Source organism: Xiphophorus hellerii, chromosome 7, assembly GCF_003331165.1.
Source record: "Xiphophorus hellerii strain 12219 chromosome 7, Xiphophorus_hellerii-4.1, whole genome shotgun sequence".
NCBI lineage: Eukaryota > Metazoa > Chordata > Actinopteri > Cyprinodontiformes > Poeciliidae > Xiphophorus > Xiphophorus hellerii.
The window spans coordinates 31,577,039-31,599,791 of record NC_045678.1 but is presented as its reverse complement, the minus strand read 5'-3'; the positions used below and the strand labels follow the sequence as shown (position 1 = coordinate 31,599,791).

Below are 22,753 nucleotides of genomic sequence, written 5' to 3'. Positions count from 1 at the left end.
AGATGATAGTGCTTATTATGTTTGTCAGGCAATCAAACACTTTCTCCACTAGGTGTCAGCAGATCACAGTTTAAATTATTAACCGACTCTTAAAATCAAGTATTTAAATCAACTAAATTTACTGTTTTCCTTTCAAAACATTTTAAAGGTGCCATCTCTGTTGAGGAATAAATTATGACACCCTCAAAGTTATTCCACTTAAAATGGCAACTATTACACGCGGCGCTTTGAAGAAAGTGTTTCCTGTTTAAGCTCTAACGTTTAGTTTGTTCTGACTGTGGGTGTCAGACAGAGAAAGTTATCAACATTATAATTCATTATGACTGATATGAAACCAACACCTCAGGTCAACTCTCACTTTCAGTCACACATCATGCTGGTTTTATTCCCAATATTAATCTGTGACTCACTGTGTGATGTCTAAAGTTAGACTCAATAATTTATTATAATTCAGAGGAAACAGAGACAGCAGCAGTCCCACAGCATGACTCCTCCAGGAAATATCTGCCTCATATTTGTTCAAGCTATCTTTGTGTTAAAGTGGCTGTTATATCTAGCCAGCTAAATATTTAGATCCAAACTAAACATTTAGCTAACAAACTAATATCAAAGTAAATATTTAGTTAGTGATCTAAATATTTAGCTTAGAGATAAATAAGTAAATAAGTAAAGTTCTAAGCTAAATAAGTAAAAATGTATTTTTACTTCTATCCTAAGTATTTAATTATCAAACTAAATATTTAGCTCCTGACTAAATCTTTAGCTAGCAAAAAGTTGGCTTTAATCTAAATGTTTAGTTATTGAGCAAATTATTTGGGAGCTAAATATTTAACAGCAGGCTAAATATTAAGTTAGTCAGCTACTTAGTCGGAACCTAAATATTTAGATAATAAGCCAAATATTTAGTGAGTAAGCTAACTATTTAGTTCACAACCTAAATATTTAGATCTGAAACTTCATAGTTATCTAGCAAATGAGTTAGCGCAAGTAAATATTTAGTTAATGGGCTACATATTAGTTTGAAGATAACTATTTAATTAGCAAGCTAAATATGTAATTAGTAAGTAAATATTTAGTTAATGAGGTAACTATTCAGTTTGGAGCTAAATGTAAACACAATGAAACAATAATTAATGGCACTTTGGGAGCTCCATACGTTGTGATTTCCTGTGTTTTGGTTGAGGTTTCTGGTTTTATTGCTCTCCTGTGCTGTTTTTCTGTCGGAGTGGAACAGCGGGGGGTGAAACCTGCGAGCTGACGCGTGGCGGGGGATGGGCCGGCTTCCTGCTGAGCGACAGCCGCCAGTAAATCAGCTCTCTTCCTGAACGCAGCGCACTGTAAAACTGAAACCTCTGACAGAAGCAGGCGCACATGCTGGCAGGGAGTGACGGGGAAACGGCGCTCTGACACCTAGGATCATCTGAAGAGCAGCACAGCCAGCTTTCTGAAGGAGCCCCCCGGACCGTGACCTCTGACCCTGAGCCAGAAGCAGAATGAGCCAGTGGAAGCAGGTCCAGCAGCTGGAGATGAGGCTCCTGGAGCAGGTGGACTACCTGTACGATGACAACTTCCCCATGGACATCCGGCAGGGCCTGGCCGGCTGGATCGAGTCCCAGGACTGGTGAGTCCGACTCGGGTTGGTTCTGATGCATCGACTGCAACCGTGGACCTGAACATGGCAGCATGTCTGCTTAAAACGTAAAGAAATGGGTCAAATTAAATGGATAAAAAGTCTCACGAGTTTGAGAATAATTTCACTTTTTTCAGTAAATATAAAATGATCTGGAGAGGATTCGGGTTTGAAGCACCAATTTGTTCTTTCATTTTGAGAATATTTAATTATCTTCCTCAGAGATGAAATTCCTGTAACCTCCCGCGATTCCTGCTTCATGTTAATCATGTCATTAACTGGAATTAGGCCGAGTTTAAATTCCTGCTCCAGAAACAGAGAAACATTTTACAGTAAAACATTTCCTTCTGTTTAGTCTGGTTTGATTTGACCTGAGAGTAAAACCTGTGGTCAGGTTTAATAAACGGAGCAGCTTCTGTAAAACATTCATGATCCTCCTTAATAAAAATGAAGGAGCGAAACTCCAACAGGAAATTCATTAAATAATATTTTCTATTCAGAATATTCTCACAGATTTTCCTCACTGAGCAGCAAAGTCTGAGAAAAACGACGTCGTTTTTAGTGAAATCTTCATTCTCTCTTCGTTACCAGCAGACATTGACAAAAACAGATTCTTTCTGTTTCTTTGTTCAATATAAAGACAGCAGTAGATAAAGGAAGATAAAACAATAAAGACAATAAAAACAGAGATTCCTTTTTAAATATGAATCTTTTTCCTCAAACTGATTCATTTACAGTTTATTTTAATGGGGTCAGAAAATGATCCGATGTTGAACCAAAACAAGGGAAAATCATTTAAGTCTGAAGAAAAACTTGATAAATAATCATGCTAATCTGTGTTTTGTGAGTTTTATAAAAAGAAAAAAACAAAATAAGATACGAAACAAAACCAACCGATTTGTTCTTGCAGCTGTGATTTGATCTGAACTAAATATTATAAATAACTTTTACTTAATCTGAAACTAAATCAAACTTTCACTTTGATATTTTAAGAGTTTGGTTTCAGGTTTTGTGATAATTTAATGTAGTTTTTCTAAAAGTAACCGCAGTGTGATGAAACATTACAGTTTGTTTCGGTTTTTTCTGAATATTTTTACTGTCATATAAAATAGGATCATCATTGATAAGTCAGCAATGATGATATTTTATAGATCACATATTGACTTTTTCTCTCCTCTGTTGGAGTTGAACAAAGCTCACATACAGAACTGGTCAGTAAACACATCATCAGGGAAACTGAAGCCATCCTTGCTGACGGATCTCAGCTTTTACATGCTGAGTTCAGTTTCTGCCTTCAGGCCTCCGGCTCAGACTTCTCTGTATGAAAAGAAACAGAAACAGTTACAGTAACAGTTACAGTAACAGAGTAACAGTAACAGTTACAGTAACAGATAGAGTAACCGTTAGAGTAACAGTAACAGTTACAGTAACAGATACAGTAACAGATAGAGTAACAGTAACAGATAGAGTAACAGATAGAGTAACAGTTACAGTAACAGTTACAGTAACAGATAGAGTAACAGATACAGTAACAGTTACAGTAACAGTTACAGTAACAGATAGAGTAACAGTTACAGTAACAGATAGAATAACAGTAACAGTTAGAGTAACAGTTATAGTAACAGTAATTCAATCTGGAGAGACTCAGACGGAGAAAGAGAAGCGATTAAGAGAGTTTATTGACATGCATGAATTAAAGTCTTTGGCGCTCGGGCCCCGGCAGAGGACATCGAGCTGTGATTGCGATAAGCTCGGACGAGCGTTCCCGACGCTGATAGGAACGTCATCCCCGGGACCCGACACTGGTGGTGGAGGTCGATGAAGGATGCATCCTTGAAGAGCTAGGAGAGTGGAGGTGGAGATGGGGTGGAGGTGGGATGAGCTCGGCTGGAAAGCGGAGGGGTCCTTGGATGAAGGTCCTTTTCAGCTGGGGCTTGAATGATGATAGGGCGTGACATGGCTTGGTCCGGCGTTGATTGGTCGAGGGTGATGCGTGACGTGCGCTGATTGGTTGCTGAAGGTGTGGCTAGAGAGTCTTCCAGTTTGAATTTGCGCCTAGGCTTCATCAGATAGAGTAACAGTTACAGTAACAGTTACAGTTACAGTAACAGTTACAGTAACAGATAGAGTAACAGTTACAGTTACAGTAACAGTTACAGTAACAGTTATAGTAACAGTAACAGTTACAGTTACAGTTACAGTAACAGTTATCGTAACAGTAACAGTTACAGTAACAGTTACAGTAACAGTTACAGTTACAGTTACAGTAACAGTTATAGTAACAGTTACAGTAACAGATAGAGTAACAGTTATAGTAACAGTTACAGTTACAGTAACAGTTATAGTGACAGTTACAGTAACAGTAATAGTAACAGTAACAGTTACAGTAACAGTTATAGTAACAGTAATAGTAACAGTAACAGTTACAGTAACAGTTATAGTAACAGTTACAGTAACAGATAGAGTAACAGTTATAGTAACAGTTACAGTAACAGTTACAGTAATAGTAACAGTTACAGTTACAGTAACAGTTATAGTAACAGTTACAGTAACAGATAGAGTAACAGTTATAGTAACAGTTACAGTAACAGTTACAGTAATAGTAACAGTTACAGTAACAGTTATAGTAACAGTAACAGTTACAGTAACAGATAAAGTAAGTTATAGTAACAGTTACAGTAACAGTTATAGTAACAGTTATAGTAACAGTAACAGTAACAGTTACAGTAACAGTTACAGTTACAGTAATAGTAACAGTAACAGTTACAGTAACAGATAAAGTAAGTTATAGTAACAGTTACAGTAACAGTTATAGTAACAGTTATAGTAACAGTAACAGTAACAGTTACAGTAATAGTAACAGTAACAGTTACAGTTACAGTAACAGTTACAGTAACAGTGACAGTTACAGTAACAGATAGAGTAAGTTATAGTAACAGTTACAGTAACAGTTATAGTAACAGTTATAGTAACAGTAACAGTAACAGTTACAGTAATAGTAACAGTAACAGTTACAGTAACAGTTACAGTAACAGTTATAGTAACAGTTATAGTAACAGTAACAGTTACAGTAACAGTAACAGTTACAGTAATAGTAACAGTTACAGTAACAGTTATAGTAACAGTTACAGTAATAGTAACAGTAACAGTTACAGTAACAGTTACAGTAACAGTTATAGTAACAGTAACAGTTACAGTAACAGTAACAGTTACAGTAATAGTTACAGTAACAGTTACAGTAACAGTAATAGTAACAGTAACAGTTACAGTAATAGTAACAGTAACAGTTACAGTAACAGTTACAGTTACAGTAACAGTTATAGTAACAGTTATAGTAACAGTAACAGTTACAGTAACAGTAACAGTAATAGTAACAGTAACAGTTACAGTAACAGTTATAGTAACAGTTACAGTTACAGTTACAGTAACAGTAACAGTTACAGTAATAGTTACAGTAACAGTTACAGTAACAGTTATAGTAACAGTTATAGTAACAGTAACAGTTACAGTAACAGTAACAGTAACAGTTACAGTAACAGTTATAGTAACAGTAACAGTTACAGTAACAGTAACAGTTACAGTAACAGTTATAGTAACAGTTACAGTAACAGTAACAGTTACAGTAATAGTTACAGTAACAGTTACAGTAACAGTAACAGTTACAGTAATAGTTACAGTAACAGTTACAGTAATAGTAACAGTAACAGTTACAGTAATAGTAACAGTAACAGTTACAGTAACAGTTATAGTAACAGTTACAGTTACAGTAACAGTTATAGTAACAGTTACAGTAACAGTTACAGTAATAGTTACAGTAACAGTTACAGTTACAGTAACAGTAACAGTTACAGTAATAGTTACAGTAACAGTTACAGTAATAGTAACAGTAACAGTTACAGTAATAGTAACAGTAACAGTTACAGTAACAGTTATAGTAACAGTTACAGTTACAGTAACAGTAACAGTTACAGTAATAGTTACAGTAACAGTTACAGTAACAGTTATAGTAACAGTTATAGTAACAGTAACAGTTACAGTAACAGTAACAGTAACAGTTACAGTAACAGTTATAGTAACAGTAACAGTTACAGTAACAGTAACAGTTACAGTAACAGTTATAGTAACAGTTACAGTAACAGTAACAGTTACAGTAATAGTTACAGTAACAGTTACAGTTACAGTAACAGTAACAGTTACAGTAATAGTTACAGTAACAGTTACAGTAATAGTAACAGTAACAGTTACAGCAATAGTAACAGTAACAGTTACAGTAACAGTTACAGTAACAGTTATAGTAACAGTTATAGTAACAGTAACAGTTACAGTAACAGTAACAGTAATAGTAACAGTTACAGTAACAGTTATAGTAACAGTTACAGTAATAGTAACAGTAACAGTTACAGTAACAGTAATAGTAACAGTAACAGTTACAGTAATAGTAACAGTTACAGTAACAGTTACAGTTACAGTTATAGTAACAGTAACAGTAACAATTACAGTAACAGTTACAGTAACAGTTATAGTAACAGTAACAGTTACAGTAATAGTAACAGTAACAGTTACAGTAACAGTTACAGTAACAATTACAGTAACAGTTACAGTAACAGTTATAGTAACAGTAACAGTTACAGTAATAGTAACAGTAACAGTTACAGTAACAGTTACAGTTACAGTTATAGTAACAGTAACAGTTACAGTAATAGTTACAGTAACAGTTACAGTAACAGTTACAGTTACAGTAACAGTAATAGTAACAGTAACAGTTACAGTAATAGTAACAGTAACAGTTACAGTAACAGTTACAGTAACAGTTATAGTAACAGTTACAGTTACAGTAATAGTAACAGTAACAGTTACAGTAACAGTTACAGTAACAGTTATAGTAACAGTTATAGTAACAGTAACAGTTACAGTAACAGTGACAGTAACAGTTATAGTTACAGTTACAGTAACAGTAACAGTTACAGTAATAGTTACAGTAACAGTTACAGTAATAGTAACAGTTACAGTAATAGTTACAGTAACAGTTACAGTAACAGTTATAGTAACAGTTATAGTAACAGTAACAGTTACAGTAACAGTAACAGTAACAGTTACAGTAACAGTTATAGTAACAGTTATAGTAACAGTAACAGTTACAGTAACAGTTACAGTTACAGTAACAGTAACAGTTACAGTAATAGTTACAGTAACAGTTACAGTAATAGTAACAGTAACAGTTACAGTAATAGTAACAGTAACAGTTACAGTAACAGTTATAGTAACAGTTACAGTTACAGTTACAGTAACAGTAACAGTTACAGTAATAGTTACAGTAACAGTTACAGTAACAGTTATAGTAACAGTTATAGTAACAGTAACAGTTACAGTAACAGTAACAGTTACAGTAACAGTTATAGTAACAGTTATAGTAACAGTAACAGTTACAGTAACAGTAACAGTTACAGTAACAGTTATAGTAACAGTTACAGTAACAGTAACAGTTACAGTAATAGTTACAGTAACAGTTACAGTTACAGTAACAGTAACAGTTACAGTAATAGTTACAGTAACAGTTACAGTAATAGTAACAGTAACAGTTACAGCAATAGTAACAGTAACAGTTACAGTAACAGTTACAGTAACAGTTATAGTAACAGTTATAGTAACAGTAACAGTTACAGTAACAGTAACAGTAACAGTAATAGTAACAGTTACAGTAACAGTTATAGTAACAGTTACAGTAATAGTAACAGTAACAGTTACAGTAACAGTAATAGTAACAGTAACAGTTACAGTAATAGTAACAGTAACAGTTACAGTAACAGTTACAGTTACAGTTATAGTAACAGTAACAATTACAGTAACAGTTACAGTAACAGTTATAGTAACAGTAACAGTTACAGTAATAGTAACAGTAACAGTTACAGTAACAGTTACAGTAACAATTACAGTAACAGTTACAGTAACAGTTATAGTAACAGTAACAGTTACAGTAATAGTAACAGTAACAGTTACAGTAACAGTTACAGTTACAGTTATAGTAACAGTAACAGTTACAGTAATAGTAACAGTAACAGTTACAGTAACAGTTACAGTAACAGTTATAGTAACAGTTACAGTTACAGTAATAGTAACAGTAACAGTTACAGTAACAGTTACAGTAACAGTAATAGTAACAGTAACAGTTACAGTAATAGTAACAGTAACAGTTACAGTAACAGTTACAGTAACAGTTATAGTAACAGTTACAGTTACAGTAATAGTAACAGTAACAGTTACAGTAACAGTTACAGTAACAGTTATAGTAACAGTTATAGTAACAGTAACAGTTACAGTAACAGTGACAGTAACAGTTATAGTTACAGTTACAGTAACAGTAACAGTTACAGTAATAGTTACAGTAACAGTTACAGTAATAGTAACAGTAACAGTTACAGTAATAGTAACAGTAACAGTTACAGTAACAGTTATAGTAACAGTTACAGTTACAGTTACAGTAACAGTAACAGTTACAGTAATAGTTACAGTAACAGTTACAGTAACAGTTATAGTAACAGTTATAGTAACAGTAACAGTTACAGTAACAGTAACAGTTACAGTAACAGTTATAGTAACAGTTACAGTAACAGTAACAGTTACAGTAATAGTTACAGTAACAGTTACAGTTACAGTAACAGTAACAGTTACAGTAATAGTTACAGTAACAGTTACAGTAATAGTAACAGTAACAGTTACAGCAATAGTAACAGTAACAGTTACAGTAACAGTTATAGTAACAGTTATAGTAACAGTAACAGTTACAGTAACAGTAACAGTAATAGTAACAGTTACAGTAACAGTTATAGTAACAGTTACAGTAATAGTAACAGTAACAGTTACAGTAACAGTAATAGTAACAGTAACAGTTACAGTAATAGTAACAGTAACAGTAACAGTTACAGTAACAGTTACAGTTACAGTTATAGTAACAGTAACAGTAACAGTTACAGTAACAGTTATAGTAACAGTAACAGTTACAGTAATAGTAACAGTAACAGTTACAGTAACAGTTACAGTAACAATTACAGTAACAGTTACAGTAACAGTTATAGTAACAGTAACAGTTACAGTAATAGTAACAGTAACAGTTACAGTAACAGTTACAGTTATAGTAACAGTAACAGTTACAGTAATAGTTACAGTAACAGTTACAGTAACAGTTACAGTTACAGTAACAGTAATAGTAACAGTAACAGTTACAGTAATAGTAACAGTAACAGTTACAGTAACAGTTACAGTAACAGTTATAGTAACAGTTACAGTTACAGTAATAGTAACAGTAACAGTTACAGTAACAGTTACAGTTACAGTAATAGTAACAGTAATAGTAACAGTAACAGTTACAGTAACAGTTATAGTAACAGTTATAGTAACAGTTATAGTAACAGTAACAGTTACAGTAACAGTAACAGTTACAGTAATAGTAACAGTAACAGTTACAGTAACAGTTATAGTAACAGTTACAGTAACAGTAACAGTAATAGTTACAGTAACAGTTACTGTTACAGTAACAGTAACAGTTACAGTAATAGTTACAGTAACAGTTACAGTTACAGTAATAGTTACAGTAACAGTTATAGTAACAGTTATAGTAACAGTAACAGTTACAGTAACAGTAACAGTAATAGTAACAGTTACAGTAACAGTTATAGTAACAGTTACAGTAATAGTAACAGTAACAGTTACAGTAACAGTAATAGTAACAGTAACAGTTACAGTAACAGTTACAGTAACAGTAATAGTAACAGTAACAGTTACAGTAATAGTAACAGTAACAGTTACAGTAACAGTTACAGTAACAGTTATAGTAACAGTTACAGTTACAGTAATAGTAACAGTAACAGTTACAGTAACAGTTACAGTAACAGTTATAGTAACAGTTATAGTAACAGTAACAGTTACAGTAACAGTGACAGTAACAGTTATAGTTACAGTTACAGTAACAGTAACAGTTACAGTAATAGTTACAGTAACAGTTACAGTAATAGTAACAGTAACAGTTACAGTAATAGTAACAGTAACAGTTACAGTAACAGTTATAGTAACAGTTACAGTTACAGTTACAGTAACAGTAACAGTTACAGTAATAGTTACAGTAACAGTTACAGTAACAGTTATAGTAACAGTTATAGTAACAGTAACAGTTACAGTAACAGTAACAGTTACAGTAACAGTTATAGTAACAGTTACAGTAACAGTAACAGTTACAGTAATAGTTACAGTAACAGTTACAGTTACAGTAACAGTAACAGTTACAGTAATAGTTACAGTAACAGTTACAGTAATAGTAACAGTAACAGTTACAGCAATAGTAACAGTAACAGTTACAGTAACAGTTATAGTAACAGTTATAGTAACAGTAACAGTTACAGTAACAGTAACAGTAATAGTAACAGTTACAGTAACAGTTATAGTAACAGTTACAGTAATAGTAACAGTAACAGTTACAGTAACAGTAATAGTAACAGTAACAGTTACAGTAATAGTAACAGTAACAGTAACAGTTACAGTAACAGTTACAGTTACAGTTATAGTAACAGTAACAGTAACAGTTACAGTAACAGTTATAGTAACAGTAACAGTTACAGTAATAGTAACAGTAACAGTTACAGTAACAGTTACAGTAACAATTACAGTAACAGTTACAGTAACAGTTATAGTAACAGTAACAGTTACAGTAATAGTAACAGTAACAGTTACAGTAACAGTTACAGTTATAGTAACAGTAACAGTTACAGTAATAGTTACAGTAACAGTTACAGTAACAGTTACAGTTACAGTAACAGTAATAGTAACAGTAACAGTTACAGTAATAGTAACAGTAACAGTTACAGTAACAGTTACAGTAACAGTTATAGTAACAGTTACAGTTACAGTAATAGTAACAGTAACAGTTACAGTAACAGTTACAGTTACAGTAATAGTAACAGTAATAGTAACAGTAACAGTTACAGTAACAGTTATAGTAACAGTTATAGTAACAGTTATAGTAACAGTAACAGTTACAGTAACAGTAACAGTTACAGTAATAGTAACAGTAACAGTTACAGTAACAGTTATAGTAACAGTTACAGTAACAGTAACAGTAATAGTTACAGTAACAGTTACTGTTACAGTAACAGTAACAGTTACAGTAATAGTTACAGTAACAGTTACAGTTACAGTAATAGTTACAGTAACAGTTATAGTAACAGTTATAGTAACAGTAACAGTTACAGTAACAGTAACAGTAATAGTAACAGTTACAGTAACAGTTATAGTAACAGTTACAGTAATAGTAACAGTAACAGTTACAGTAACAGTAATAGTAACAGTAATAGTAACAGTAACAGTAATAGTTACAGTAACAGTTACAGTTACAGTAACAGAGTAACAGTTAGAGTAACAGTTATAGTAACAGTAACAGTTACAGTAATAGTAACAGTAACAGTTACAGTAACAGTTATAGTAACAGTTACAGTTACAGCAATAGTAACAGTAACAGTTACAGTAACAGTTACAGTAACAGTTATAGTAACAGTTATAGTAACAGTAACAGTTACAGTAACAGTAATAGTAACAGTTACAGTAACAGTTATAGTAACAGTTACAGTAACAGTAATAGTAACAGTAACAGTTACAGTAATAGTAACAGTAACAGTTACAGTAACAGTTACAGTAACAGTAACAGTTACAGTAATAGTTACAGTAACAGTTACAGTAACAGTAACAGTTACAGTAATAGTAACAGTTACAGTAACAGTTATAGTAACAGTTACAGTAATAGTTATAGTAACAGTTACAGTAATAGTAACAGTAACAGTTACAGTAACAGTAATAGTAACAGTTACAGTAACAGTTATAGTAACAGTTACAGTAATAGTAACAGTAACAGTTACAGTAACAGTAATAGTAACAGTAACAGTTACAGTAATAGTAACAGTAACAGTTACAGTAACAGTTACAGTAACAGTAACAGTTACAGTAACAGTTACAGTAACAGTTACAGTAACAGTTATAGTAACAGTTACAGTAATAGTTATAGTAACAGTTACAGTAATAGTAACAGTAACAGTTACAGTAATAGTAACAGTAACAGTTACAGTAACAGTAACAGTTACAGTAACAGTTATAGTAACAGTTATAGTAACAGTAACAGTAACAGTTACAGTAATAGTTACAGTAACAGTTACAGTAACAGTAACAGTAACAGTTACAGTAATAGTAACAGTTACAGTAACAGTTATAGTAACAGTTATAGTAACAGTAACAGTTACAGTAATAGTTACAGTAACAGTTACAGTAACAGTAACAGTTACAGTAACAGTAACAGTTACAGTAACAGTTACAGTTATAGTAACAGTAACAGTTACAGTAATAGTTACAGTAACAGTAACAGTAACAGTTATAGTAACAGTAACAGTTACAGTTACAGTAATAGTTACAGTAACAGTAACAGTTACAGTAACAGTTACAGTAACAGTAACAGTAATAGTAACAGTTACAGTAACAGTTATAGTAACAGTAACAGTTACAGTAATAGTAACAGTAATAGTAACAGTTATAGTAACAGTAACAGTAACAGATAGAGTAACAGTTATAGTAACAGTTACAGTAACAGTTATAGTAACAGTTACAGTAACAGATAGAGTAACAGTTACAGTAACAGTTATAGTAACAGTAACAGTTACAGTAACAGTTATAGTAACAGTAACAGTTATAGTAACAGTTACAGTAACAGTTATAGTAACAGTAACAGTTATAGTAACAGTTACAGTAACAGTTACAGTTATAGTAACAGTAACAGTTACAGTAACAGTTATAGTAACAGTAACAGTTATAGTAACAGTTACAGTAACAGATAGAGTAACAGTTATAGTAACAGTTACAGTAACAGTTACAGTAACAGTTATAGTTACAGTAATAGTAACAGTAACAGTTACAGTAACAGTTACAGTAACAGTTATAGTAACAGTTATAGTAACAGTAACAGTTACAGTAACAGTAACAGTAATAGTAACAGTTACGGTAACAGTTATAGTAACAGTTACAGTAACAGTAATAGTAACAGTAACAGTTACAGTAACAGTTACAGTAACAGTTACAGTAACAGTTATAGTAACAGTAACAGTTACAGTAACAGTAACAGTTACAGTAATAGTTACAGTAACAGTTACAGTAACAGTAACAGTTACAGTAATAGTAACAGTTACAGTAACAGTTATAGTAACAGTTACAGTAATAGTTATAGTAACAGTTACAGTAATAGTAACAGTAACAGTTACAGTAACAGTAATAGTAACAGTTACAGTAACAGTTATAGTAACAGTTACAGTAATAGTAACAGTAACAGTTACAGTAACAGTAACAGTAACAGTTACAGTAACAGTAACAGTTACAGTAACAGTAACAGTTACAGTAATAGTTACAGTAACAGTTACAGTAACAGTAACAGTTACAGTAATAGTAACAGTTACTGTAACAGTTATAGTAACAGTTACAGTAATAGTAACAGTAACAGTTACAGTAATAGTAACAGTAACAGTTACAGTAACAGTTACAGTAACAGTTATAGTAACAGTAACAGTTACAGTAATAGTTACAGTAACAGTTACAGTAACAGTTATAGTAACAGTAACAGTTACAGTTACAGTAATAGTTACAGTAACAGTAACAGTTACAGTAACAGTTACAGTAACAGTAACAGTAATAGTAACAGTTACAGTAACAGTTATAGTAACAGTAACAGTTACAGTAATAGTAACAGTGATAGTAACAGTTATAGTAACAGTAACAGTAACAGATAGAGTAACAGTTATAGTAACAGTTACAGTAACAGTTATAGTAACAGTTACAGTAACAGATAGAGTAACAGTTACAGTAACAGTTATAGTAACAGTAACAGTTACAGTAACAGTTATAGTAACAGTAACAGTTATAGTAACAGTTACAGTAACAGATAGAGTAACAGTTATAGTAACAGTTACAGTAACAGTTACAGTAACAGTTATAGTAACAGTAACAGTTACAGTAACAGTTATAGTAACAGTAACAGTTACAGTAACAGTTATAGTAACAGTAACAGTTATAGTAACAGTTACAGTAACAGATAGAGTAACAGTTATAGTAACAGTTACAGTAACAGTTACAGTAACAGTTATAGTAACAGTAACAGTTACAGTAACAGTTATAGTAACAGTAACAGTTACAGTAACAGTTATAGTAACAGTAACAGTTACAGTAACAGTTATAGTAACAGTAACAGTAACAGTTACAGTAACAGATAGAGTAACAGTTATAGTAACAGTTACAGTAACAGTTACAGTAACAGTAACAGTTACAGTAATAGTAACAGTAATAGTAACAGTTATAGTAACAGTAACAGTTACAGTTAGTTACAGATAGAATATCAGGTAGCAGCTCTGCTTTGTTCCTACAGCAGTTTCTCTTTTTAACTCAGCATTTGTACTGTTAGTGTTTAGTGACTGTCAGTCAACAATGAAACTCACTGCTGTATTCTTTCCATTAGGTATTGATTTGTATTTGATGTCCTTTTTGTATGTTTTATTGTTTTTATTTTTTTTACCAAAAAAAACAGCAGGATTACTGCTTTATCAGAGTAATCAGATTACTTCCTGAAGCTTCACTCATCGACATCACTTCCTGTCTGTTCACCACAGCTTATGTTTAATGTGCCGCAGCAGCTGCTACAAACATTAATGTTGGATTTTAAAACATTTTCTGTCACTTTTATTCTGAAAAACAAACGAGTTTCTTTGAAAGGTTTTATTGAAGGATTCAGTCGTCTTTAGTTCACCTTCATTTCTTTTTTTTTTTTTTTACCCCTCCAGGGGGTCTTTTTGTGGCTCTAGTGCCCCTTATATGACAGTGGGCTGACAGGAAACGGGGAAGGAGAGGGGGGAAGACATGCGGCAAATATCGCCAGGTCCGGGAGTGAACCCGCGATGGCCGCGTCGAGGACTGAAGGCCTCCAAATACGGGTCGCGCTAACCGCTACGCCACCACGGCACGCCCGTTCACCTTCATTTCTAAATATGATTCTGTAGTTCATGGCTTCATTTCATTCATTTTTCCCATCAGCCACTTCAAGTTCATGATAACCGCCAATTTTCCAGATGGCCGCCATTTTTGAGCCTTTTAAACCATTTATTGCCATAAAATGTTTCCCATTTTCATAACATGGATGAATTTTATGTCTCATTATGTGTGTGTGACTTTTGGACGCCGCGGGTTCGACTCCCGGTCCCGGCGACCTTTGCCGCATGTCCTCCCCCCTCTCCTCGCCCTTCTTCCTGTCTGCCTACTGTCGCAAAAAATACGAGCCGCTAGCGCCGCAAAACCTCTTCGGAGAAAAAAAAAGGAAAAAAAAAAGAATTTTATTTGAAATATCTTAATGAGAAAATTTGTCATTAAAATAACATATAAAACTATTTATGACGAGGACATTTCTCACTATAACACATTAAAAACATAATTTTTCTTTTAATGAGATTTATATCTCAATCTAATGACAGTTTCAAGGTGTTGAATTACAAAGTTAAGTTTCTTGTAATTCATATTTCATAGCATTTTATAGCAACAGAAGCTAACAGTTTTATTATGCTGTAAAATGGCACCAGGTGCCTGGAAAACACAAATTCAGCCCCTTAATGCGACCTTCTGCACCCAGCAGTCACCCCTGAACTCTGTCAAAAAGAAAACCTCAAACTAAAATCAAACACACATCATGCTAAGCTAACCGCGCTAACTGTAATGCTGACAGAGAAATGTAGATCACAACGTCATCTGCAAACATCCTGATCCTCAGATTCCCGCTAACTTCATGGCCAAAGCTAACTTCACCGCTAACGCTAACTTCACCGCCAACGCTAACTTCACCGCCAACGCTAACTTCACCGCCGACGCTAACTTCACCCTCCTACCTGAACTCCTCACTATTGGTGCATCTTTCTCTCAAACCTAAAAGAAATCAACCTTTTCTCTCTTTTCAGACTGAAATCAGTCTCAGTAGAACTGACATTCACAGTGATTATGACTTTTATCAGTCAGAAGTTGGATTTTTGCCGTTCTGGGGTCAAAGTCCATCCATTCCCAGTTGCAACATGATTTAAACCATAAGATGAATCTCTCTATCATGTCCAGCTGGAGAGTCTCGTTGTGTAAATCTCGCTGCTCTTCTGGTCGGTCTCGGCCGTTTTCAGGGATTCTGCGGTCAACGACGAGGCGATGGCTTCGGTTCTGTTCACCAACCTGCAGACGCAGCTGGAGAAGGTCCGATCTCAAGAGCAGAACTTCCTGCAAAGACACAACATGAAAATCATTCAGCAGCAGCTGCAGGTAACAACGCCGGCTTTGTTTCTGGTTTTACATTCAAAAGATGAATTTTCACCTAAAACCTCAGGAATTCAGCTACCTGGTTTCCAGGAGCATCACGTTTATTTCTCCTTCCTGTTTCTGAGTTTTTCTTTTCCTAGTCGTTAAGATCATCACCAGAAATGGTCTTATATACTACAGCTTGTTCTCTTATTCATGACCACACTCCACAGGAAGTTCTCCATGCAGAATAAAAACATGAATCTCATCCTGGAAGGAAGAGAAACAAAATTCAGCTTCAACTCCAGAGCAGACGTCACGCAGGTCATCAGATTATTTTATTCAAAAAGAGAAACAAAAAGCAATGAAATGAAAATTAGCATTTTTAAAATACATTTTCCATGAACTTTAGATTCTCATCATTGATGACGGATCCGTCAACACGGACCAGAATCTCTGGTTCTGAAGGTAAACAGAAGGCTAGCCGTTTATTAGCGCAGTAAAGTATAGAAAGATAACAGGGACAGGTAAGGAGCCAGCTGCTAGCAACGCTAGCTAACAGGTTTGTTTTCTAATCCTATAACACCAATCATAAACATTACTTCAGCTAATGCTAACGGACAATGTCAGCGAGGAAGCTAACACTAAAACACTAAACCAACATAGTAATTAGTGGAAGCTAATGCTGAAGCTCTACATAAACATAATTAGGGGAGGCTAGTGCTAAAGTTTAAAGCACTAATTTTGTTTTCAAAGTTAGCAAAAACTAAGTGAAAAATTAGTGCTGCTATTAGCAGATTAGCGGCAGTGTGTTCACCACTGGAAGAAGCTCTAAAACTGATTCATTTTTAGTTTTTTTTCTGATATTTAGGAAGATGAGCTGCTGGAAGCGTTAAATCATTTGTACAGATTTCCGGGCGGTAACGAATTCTGCCTGGATTTACGGTAATCTGTCTTCACTGATAGGAAAAAGTTTTCCGGTACTTTCATGAGCATCACCATGAAACGTTTACTCATCCGTACAGAAACCAGTTTATTCCTCCTGAAACGGTTCTGGCATCAGAACCAGGTCAGTGGCTCGGAGCCGCAACACGCCGGCAGTAAGCAGAAGTAGCAGGATGGGGTTTGCTGCACAGCTTGTAGGAGAGAAAAGGAAGTAAAATCTAGTTCATGTTCGCTTGAAATGAGCTTTAAATGTGTGGCTGGGTTCTCCTCCAAATGATCTGGAAATGTTTATGAACTTAATCCCAGACATCCAGCTTTGAATATCCATCTGAAGGCCGAGTACTTCACGGTATTTCTCAGTACTTCAGAGTATTTTTTGCAGTAAATGCTGTTTGCTTGAGGAGTTCTGCAGGACATTTTGGTTGAGGAAACGTCAGAAACATGAGCGCATGTGTTTTGTTCTTGAAAAGTTCTTCACCTTTGCAGAACCGGGCCGTGGCGCCTCACCGCGGCTTCCTGTCAGCTCGATGTTTGTGTCGAAGCGAACATCATGTCGAGAGGAAGCAGAAACTCCTGAGCTCTGAGGCGTTTGCGGTTTTCTGCTGCTGTTGTGTTTCTGTAGATTTAAAGCAACACAAGGACCAAAACAGACTTTGAAGCTTAGTTTTGCTTTTCGTTTGATTGGTTTTGAAATCATCTTTGAGGTTTTTGCTAAGAGTCTGTTTCTTTAGCAGGAAAGTTGTGAGAGATAAACTCCAGAAGCGAACAGGGAAGAAAGTCTTCACTTGATGCTGGAAGCAGAGAAACGAGCAGACCTTCTGCTCTCGGTGTAGGTGTGCATCGGATCTCTGACTTTCCGCTGGTGATGAAAGCTTCGTCACGCCTGTGGGTGAATTTTCCGCAGAGAAACGTTCTGGTTTTTCTGAATGGGCAGGCCAACGCCTCGCTCTGGGTGTAAATGTCAAGCAGAAGCTCATGGTGGTAAAAATACGGCTGTGGGAAAGTTTGCGGTGGCTAAATTTGCTCAAGCCTAATTTGTAAATGTTTATGTAGCTGATTTTAGTAGCTGGAGAATCTAAAATGTTTGCAAGATTAAAACCTTGTGAGAACTTCAGAGTTTTGATGAAATTAGTTTGTAACATAAATATATAATCTGACCCTGAGAGTTCAGCTCTGTAGTGACTGGAAGAGGATCATCAAGCAGATGTTGGTGAAACTATGGCAACGGTTTAATAAGGGGGAAATACTATATTACTAGATTTGGACTTCCTTTATGCTGTCTGATCTGAGAGGCAAAGTGTATCTGAAACTTCAGGCCCAATGAGAACCGTAGAAACATCCAGTCAAGACCAAAGCAGGAAAACATCATTATGTAAAGAATGGAAAGAAAAAACAGCTGGGCTTCTTCAAATGGGACGCCATAAGAATCGCTATTCCAACACGATATTTAGCAGAAGCTAATGCTGAGGAGATATTTCAGTTTTTCTTAATGTATTGATAACATCAAATACAACAAACATGGCATCAGTATCAGATGTGCTCAAACCTGAAAAAGTCGACTGGCTGCTTCCACACAGACAGAAGAGACAAAACCACAAAACAAAAAGAACAAAAATCACCATCAGTGTTTCCAGCAGCTTCAGATCGTTTCTCACATGATCCAGTTCTGCATCTGGTTGTTTGTCCATGAACTTTATGGATAAGAAGAGGCGGCAGAGCTCCTTGTGAAAAATGGGAAAAAAGGTTTTGCTTGAAGAAAACAATATTTGTGAATGAAAAACTTGCCCATGATAATTCTTACATTTAGTAGCCTTTCAAATTTCTTTTCCCATAAATAATGTCTTTCTTAGAAAATTCAGGTAAGTTTGGAGTTTTAGGGAAAAGCCAGTGATGCTCATCATAACAGAAAGCTTTGCAATAAACACATTAATAGAAAAGATGTTCAGTCGACTCGATATCACAAAATAAACAAGTTTTATCATCAATAGCAAATCGAAGTCTAAAGATTCCTTAGAGGGATAAAACGATTTTAAAGTGGACTTCCTTAGCTTTTGGAGGAAAAGGAAGATTTAAATAATTTGTTCTAATTTTTACCCTTTGAACCTTTGAGAAGACATGTGATATGAAATTTTGATTTGATACCAAAGGAAACAAAGTAGTAAAACATTCTCTAATTTTTGAGTTTTTAGTTTTTTATCTGTGATACTGGGTCCATTAATCAGAAGTCCAGGTAGACCAGAGGTTCTGTAAACATGGTTCTCATAAAGACATTTAGCTGTGCATAAAATATTTTGGGGAAAAGCTCTAATAATTTTTGAAAATTCACTTTTATTAATTTGCAGGTTATATTTAACACTGAATCCCTCCATTATTTAATAAATGCATCACAGACCAAACACCTTGTTCCAGCCAATTATGTGTAAAGATTGATTTATTATTCATTTTTATGTAACAGAAATTCCTTAGGGAGTATTGTGTGTTTATAGATGAATCCCCAATAAAATAAAACTTGCTGGTGAAAGAAGGAAAGTTTAACAGGCAGTTTTTTAACATCGAAGTCACATCTTAGAAATAAACTAACCCAGATATGAAAATATTTTACTTGGAATATGGAACCATAATTCATTTTGATTTGTTAAAAAAGACTGAAGTTCTGAAGTTTATTTTTAAAGTTCATGCTGTCAGATTCAGTATCTTGAAGTTCTCCATCTTCAAACTGTTGAATTAAATGACCTTTTCTGATTTAGTGAGTTTTCTGTTTCCATATAAAGTCAAAATTCATTGAATGCTAAAGCGATAAACCAACATGATATGTAGCGGAAGCTAACGCGCTACATGAACAGAGGAGCTAAACGCTAAACCAATAACAAACCAACATGATGAAGTCGAGGTTTGAGTTCATCATGTTGAGTTTTGCTGTCGCTAATTTTGTATAATTAACTCTAATAGGACTTCAGTCTACTGTACTATAGCAATGCATTGTGGGTAAAGGATGAACTCATTCATCATGGATGGAGAGCGTGACGAGTTTCTGTTTTGTGATTGTTGTTGCATAACAATATTCTGAATAACAGAGGAAACAGAACAATACTGAACCGGTTTATGTGGAAACGATTAAATAACTTCCTCATCTGGTTTTATTCAAAATGTTTTGCTCTAACCTGAAACACGTTGCTGTTTGTGTTTGTGGCTCCAGAGGAAATACACCACCAACCCCACAGGAATGGCCCGAGTCATCTCCACCTGCCTGCGGGAGGAGCGGCGGATCCTGGCCACCACCTGCACACAGGAGCAGGTTGGTGACGGAGCCTGATGCTGCTGCTGATGCTGCTGCTGCGTTAATCTCTGATGCTGCTGTTTCTCTGATGCTGCTGTTTTCTCTGCTGCAGTTATCTCTGATACTGCAGTTTTCTCTGATGCTGCTGTTTCTCTGATGCTGCAGTTTTCTCTGATGTTGCAGTTTTCTCTGCTGCAGTTTTCTGTGATGCTGCTGTTTCTCTGATGCTGCAGTTTTCTCTGATGCTGCTGTTTCTCTGATACTGTAGTTTTCTCTGATGCTGCAGTTTTCTCTGATGCTGCAGTTTTCTCTGATGCTGCAGTTTTCTCTGATACTGTAGTTTTCTCTGATGCTGCAGTTTTCTCTGCTGCAGTTTTCTGTGATGCTGCTGTTTCTCTGATGCTGCTGTTTCTCTGATACTGTAGTTTTCTCTGATGCTGCAGTTTTCTCTGATGCTGCAGTTTTCTCTGATACTGCAGTTTTCTCTGATGCTGCAGTTTTCTCTGATGTTGCAGTTTTCTCTGATGCTGCAGTTTTCTCTGATACTGTAGTTTTCTCTGATGCTGCAGTTTTCTCTGATGCTGCAGTTTTCTCTGATGCTGCAGTTTTCTCTGATGCTGCAGTTTTCTCTGATACTGTAGTTTTCTCTGATGCTGCAGTTTTCTCTGCTGCAGTTTTCTGTGATGCTGCCGTTTTCTGTGATGCTGCTGTTTCTCTGATGCTGCTGTTTCTCTGATGCTGCAGTTTTCTCTGATGCTGCAGTTTTCTCTGATGCTGCAGTTTTCTCTGATGCTGCAGTTTTCTCTGATGCTGCAGTTTTCTCTGATGCAGTTTTCTGTGATGCTGCAGTTTTCTGTGATGCTGCTGTTTCTCTGATGCTGCTGTTTCTCTGATGCTGCTGTTTCTCTGATACTGTAGTTTTCTCTGATGCTGCAGTTTTCTCTGATGCTGCAGTTTTCTCTGATACTGCAGTTTTCTCTGATGCTGCAGTTTTCTCTGATGTTGCAGTTTTCTCTGATGCTGCAGTTTTCTCTGATGCTGCAGTTTTCTCTGATGCTGCAGTTTTCTCTGATACTGCAGTTTTCTCTGATGCTGCAGTTTTCTCTGATGTTGCAGTTTTCTCTGATGCTGCAGTTTTCTGTGATGAATGATTGTAAAATGAAGACATATGAGCTCAGTTTGGTCGGCCGGGTGTTTCTGCAGGGCGCGCTGGAGCAGTCGCTGCAGAACTCTGTGGCCTTCGAGAGGCAGAAGAACATGGACAACCGAGTGAGCATCATCAGAAACAGCGTCCAGGTAGCTGAGCACAGCTGGAGCCAAACGGGCTGCGAAGCATCAGCTGTGATAAAAACTAAACGTTTGTCTGCAGCTGATGGACCAGGCGGTGAAAAACATCGAGGACATGCAGGACGATTTCGATTTCTGCTACAAGACGCTTCAGTCACGAGGTGAGCGCCGCGTCGAGGATCGGCTGGAAAGAGACGCTGAATATTCACGTGTTTGATTTTCCAGAATCGGCAGACAGAACGTCAGAGATGATCAAACAGGGAATCACTCGACTGCAGGAAATGCTCAACAGGCTGGACTTCAAACGGAAGGTGAGCAGAGACACCAAACCTCAGCAGCTCCAACATCTACAGCCGTAAACTCGTCCTTCTTCCTTCCTCCTCTGGTTTTCAGGAGATCCTGTCAAAAATGGACGTAGTGATCAAAGAGATCGACGACCTCATGACCTCTCAGCTGCGACCGGAGCTGCAGGACTGGAAACGCCGGCAGCAGATCGCCGCCATCGGTGGGCCTCTGCTGACGGGGCTGGAGCAGCTGCAGAGCTGGTGAGGAGCTGCAGCAACATCCTGCTAAATATTTACACTAATAACTGATTTAATAAATAATCAGCCTTATAAACACAAACCTTAGCAACTCGACACAAATACGTTTACTGCTCAGTTTTAGCTAAATGAATGGAAAATATCAGCGATGACATCATCTAGATACGACAGTTAGAGAAAAATGATTACATCACAAAAATAAAGTCATGAGGAAAGTTGTAATAATTTGAGAAAAAAATCGCAATGATGAGAATAAACTCCTATTACCACAATAGTCATAATAATGTAATAAAAACTTGTAATGATACAAGTAAAAAATTGTACAACAAAAAAGTCAATAATACCTGAATAATGTGATATTATTATTATTAATGTGATATTATTATTATTAATGTGATATTATGAAGTAGTAATTTTTTATCTGCTACAAGGGAAATAGTAAAAAAATAAACTAGAAAATTTCTGAAGAAATTTAACCGGGGCCTGCCAAACCATGCCCGTCGGTTTGGGCCCGGCGTTGTCATGCTAGAAATTAGCATCAATGCTAAAGAACGCCTCAATGTAATCAATAGCATGTGGAGAATCACAAGAACGTTAAGTAAGGTGGACGTGCACCATTCAGTATGATTTAAAATTTTTGTCAAGGCTTTTATTTTGAAATTTTTGTAAAACTTCATTTCAAAGTGCCAAACTAAATCCATGTGTAACATTGCTTTGGCTGAAAAAGTCAAATAAAGC

General features: G+C 35.4%; 1 protein-coding gene across 2 annotated transcripts in view; it reads left to right on the top strand.

Moving 5' to 3' along the window:
• Positions 1-1,277: 1,277 nt before the first annotated feature.
• Positions 1,278-22,753, top strand: part of LOC116723259 (signal transducer and activator of transcription 4) — a 33,656-nt gene continuing 12,180 nt past the window's right edge. Inside the window, exons 1-7 of one of the 2 annotated variants that reach the window (XM_032568020.1) lie at positions 1,278-1,621; positions 15,853-15,988; positions 20,106-20,204; positions 21,390-21,482; positions 21,556-21,634; positions 21,699-21,784; positions 21,867-22,018. In XM_032568020.1, coding sequence (XP_032423911.1) covers positions 1,494-1,621; positions 15,853-15,988; positions 20,106-20,204; positions 21,390-21,482; positions 21,556-21,634; positions 21,699-21,784; positions 21,867-22,018 — 773 coding nt within the window. In that variant the 5' untranslated portion in view covers positions 1,278-1,493. The remainder of the gene's footprint in view (positions 1,622-15,852; positions 15,989-20,105; positions 20,205-21,389; positions 21,483-21,555; positions 21,635-21,698; positions 21,785-21,866; positions 22,019-22,753) is intronic. The other variant, XM_032568019.1, reaches the window with a different exon arrangement.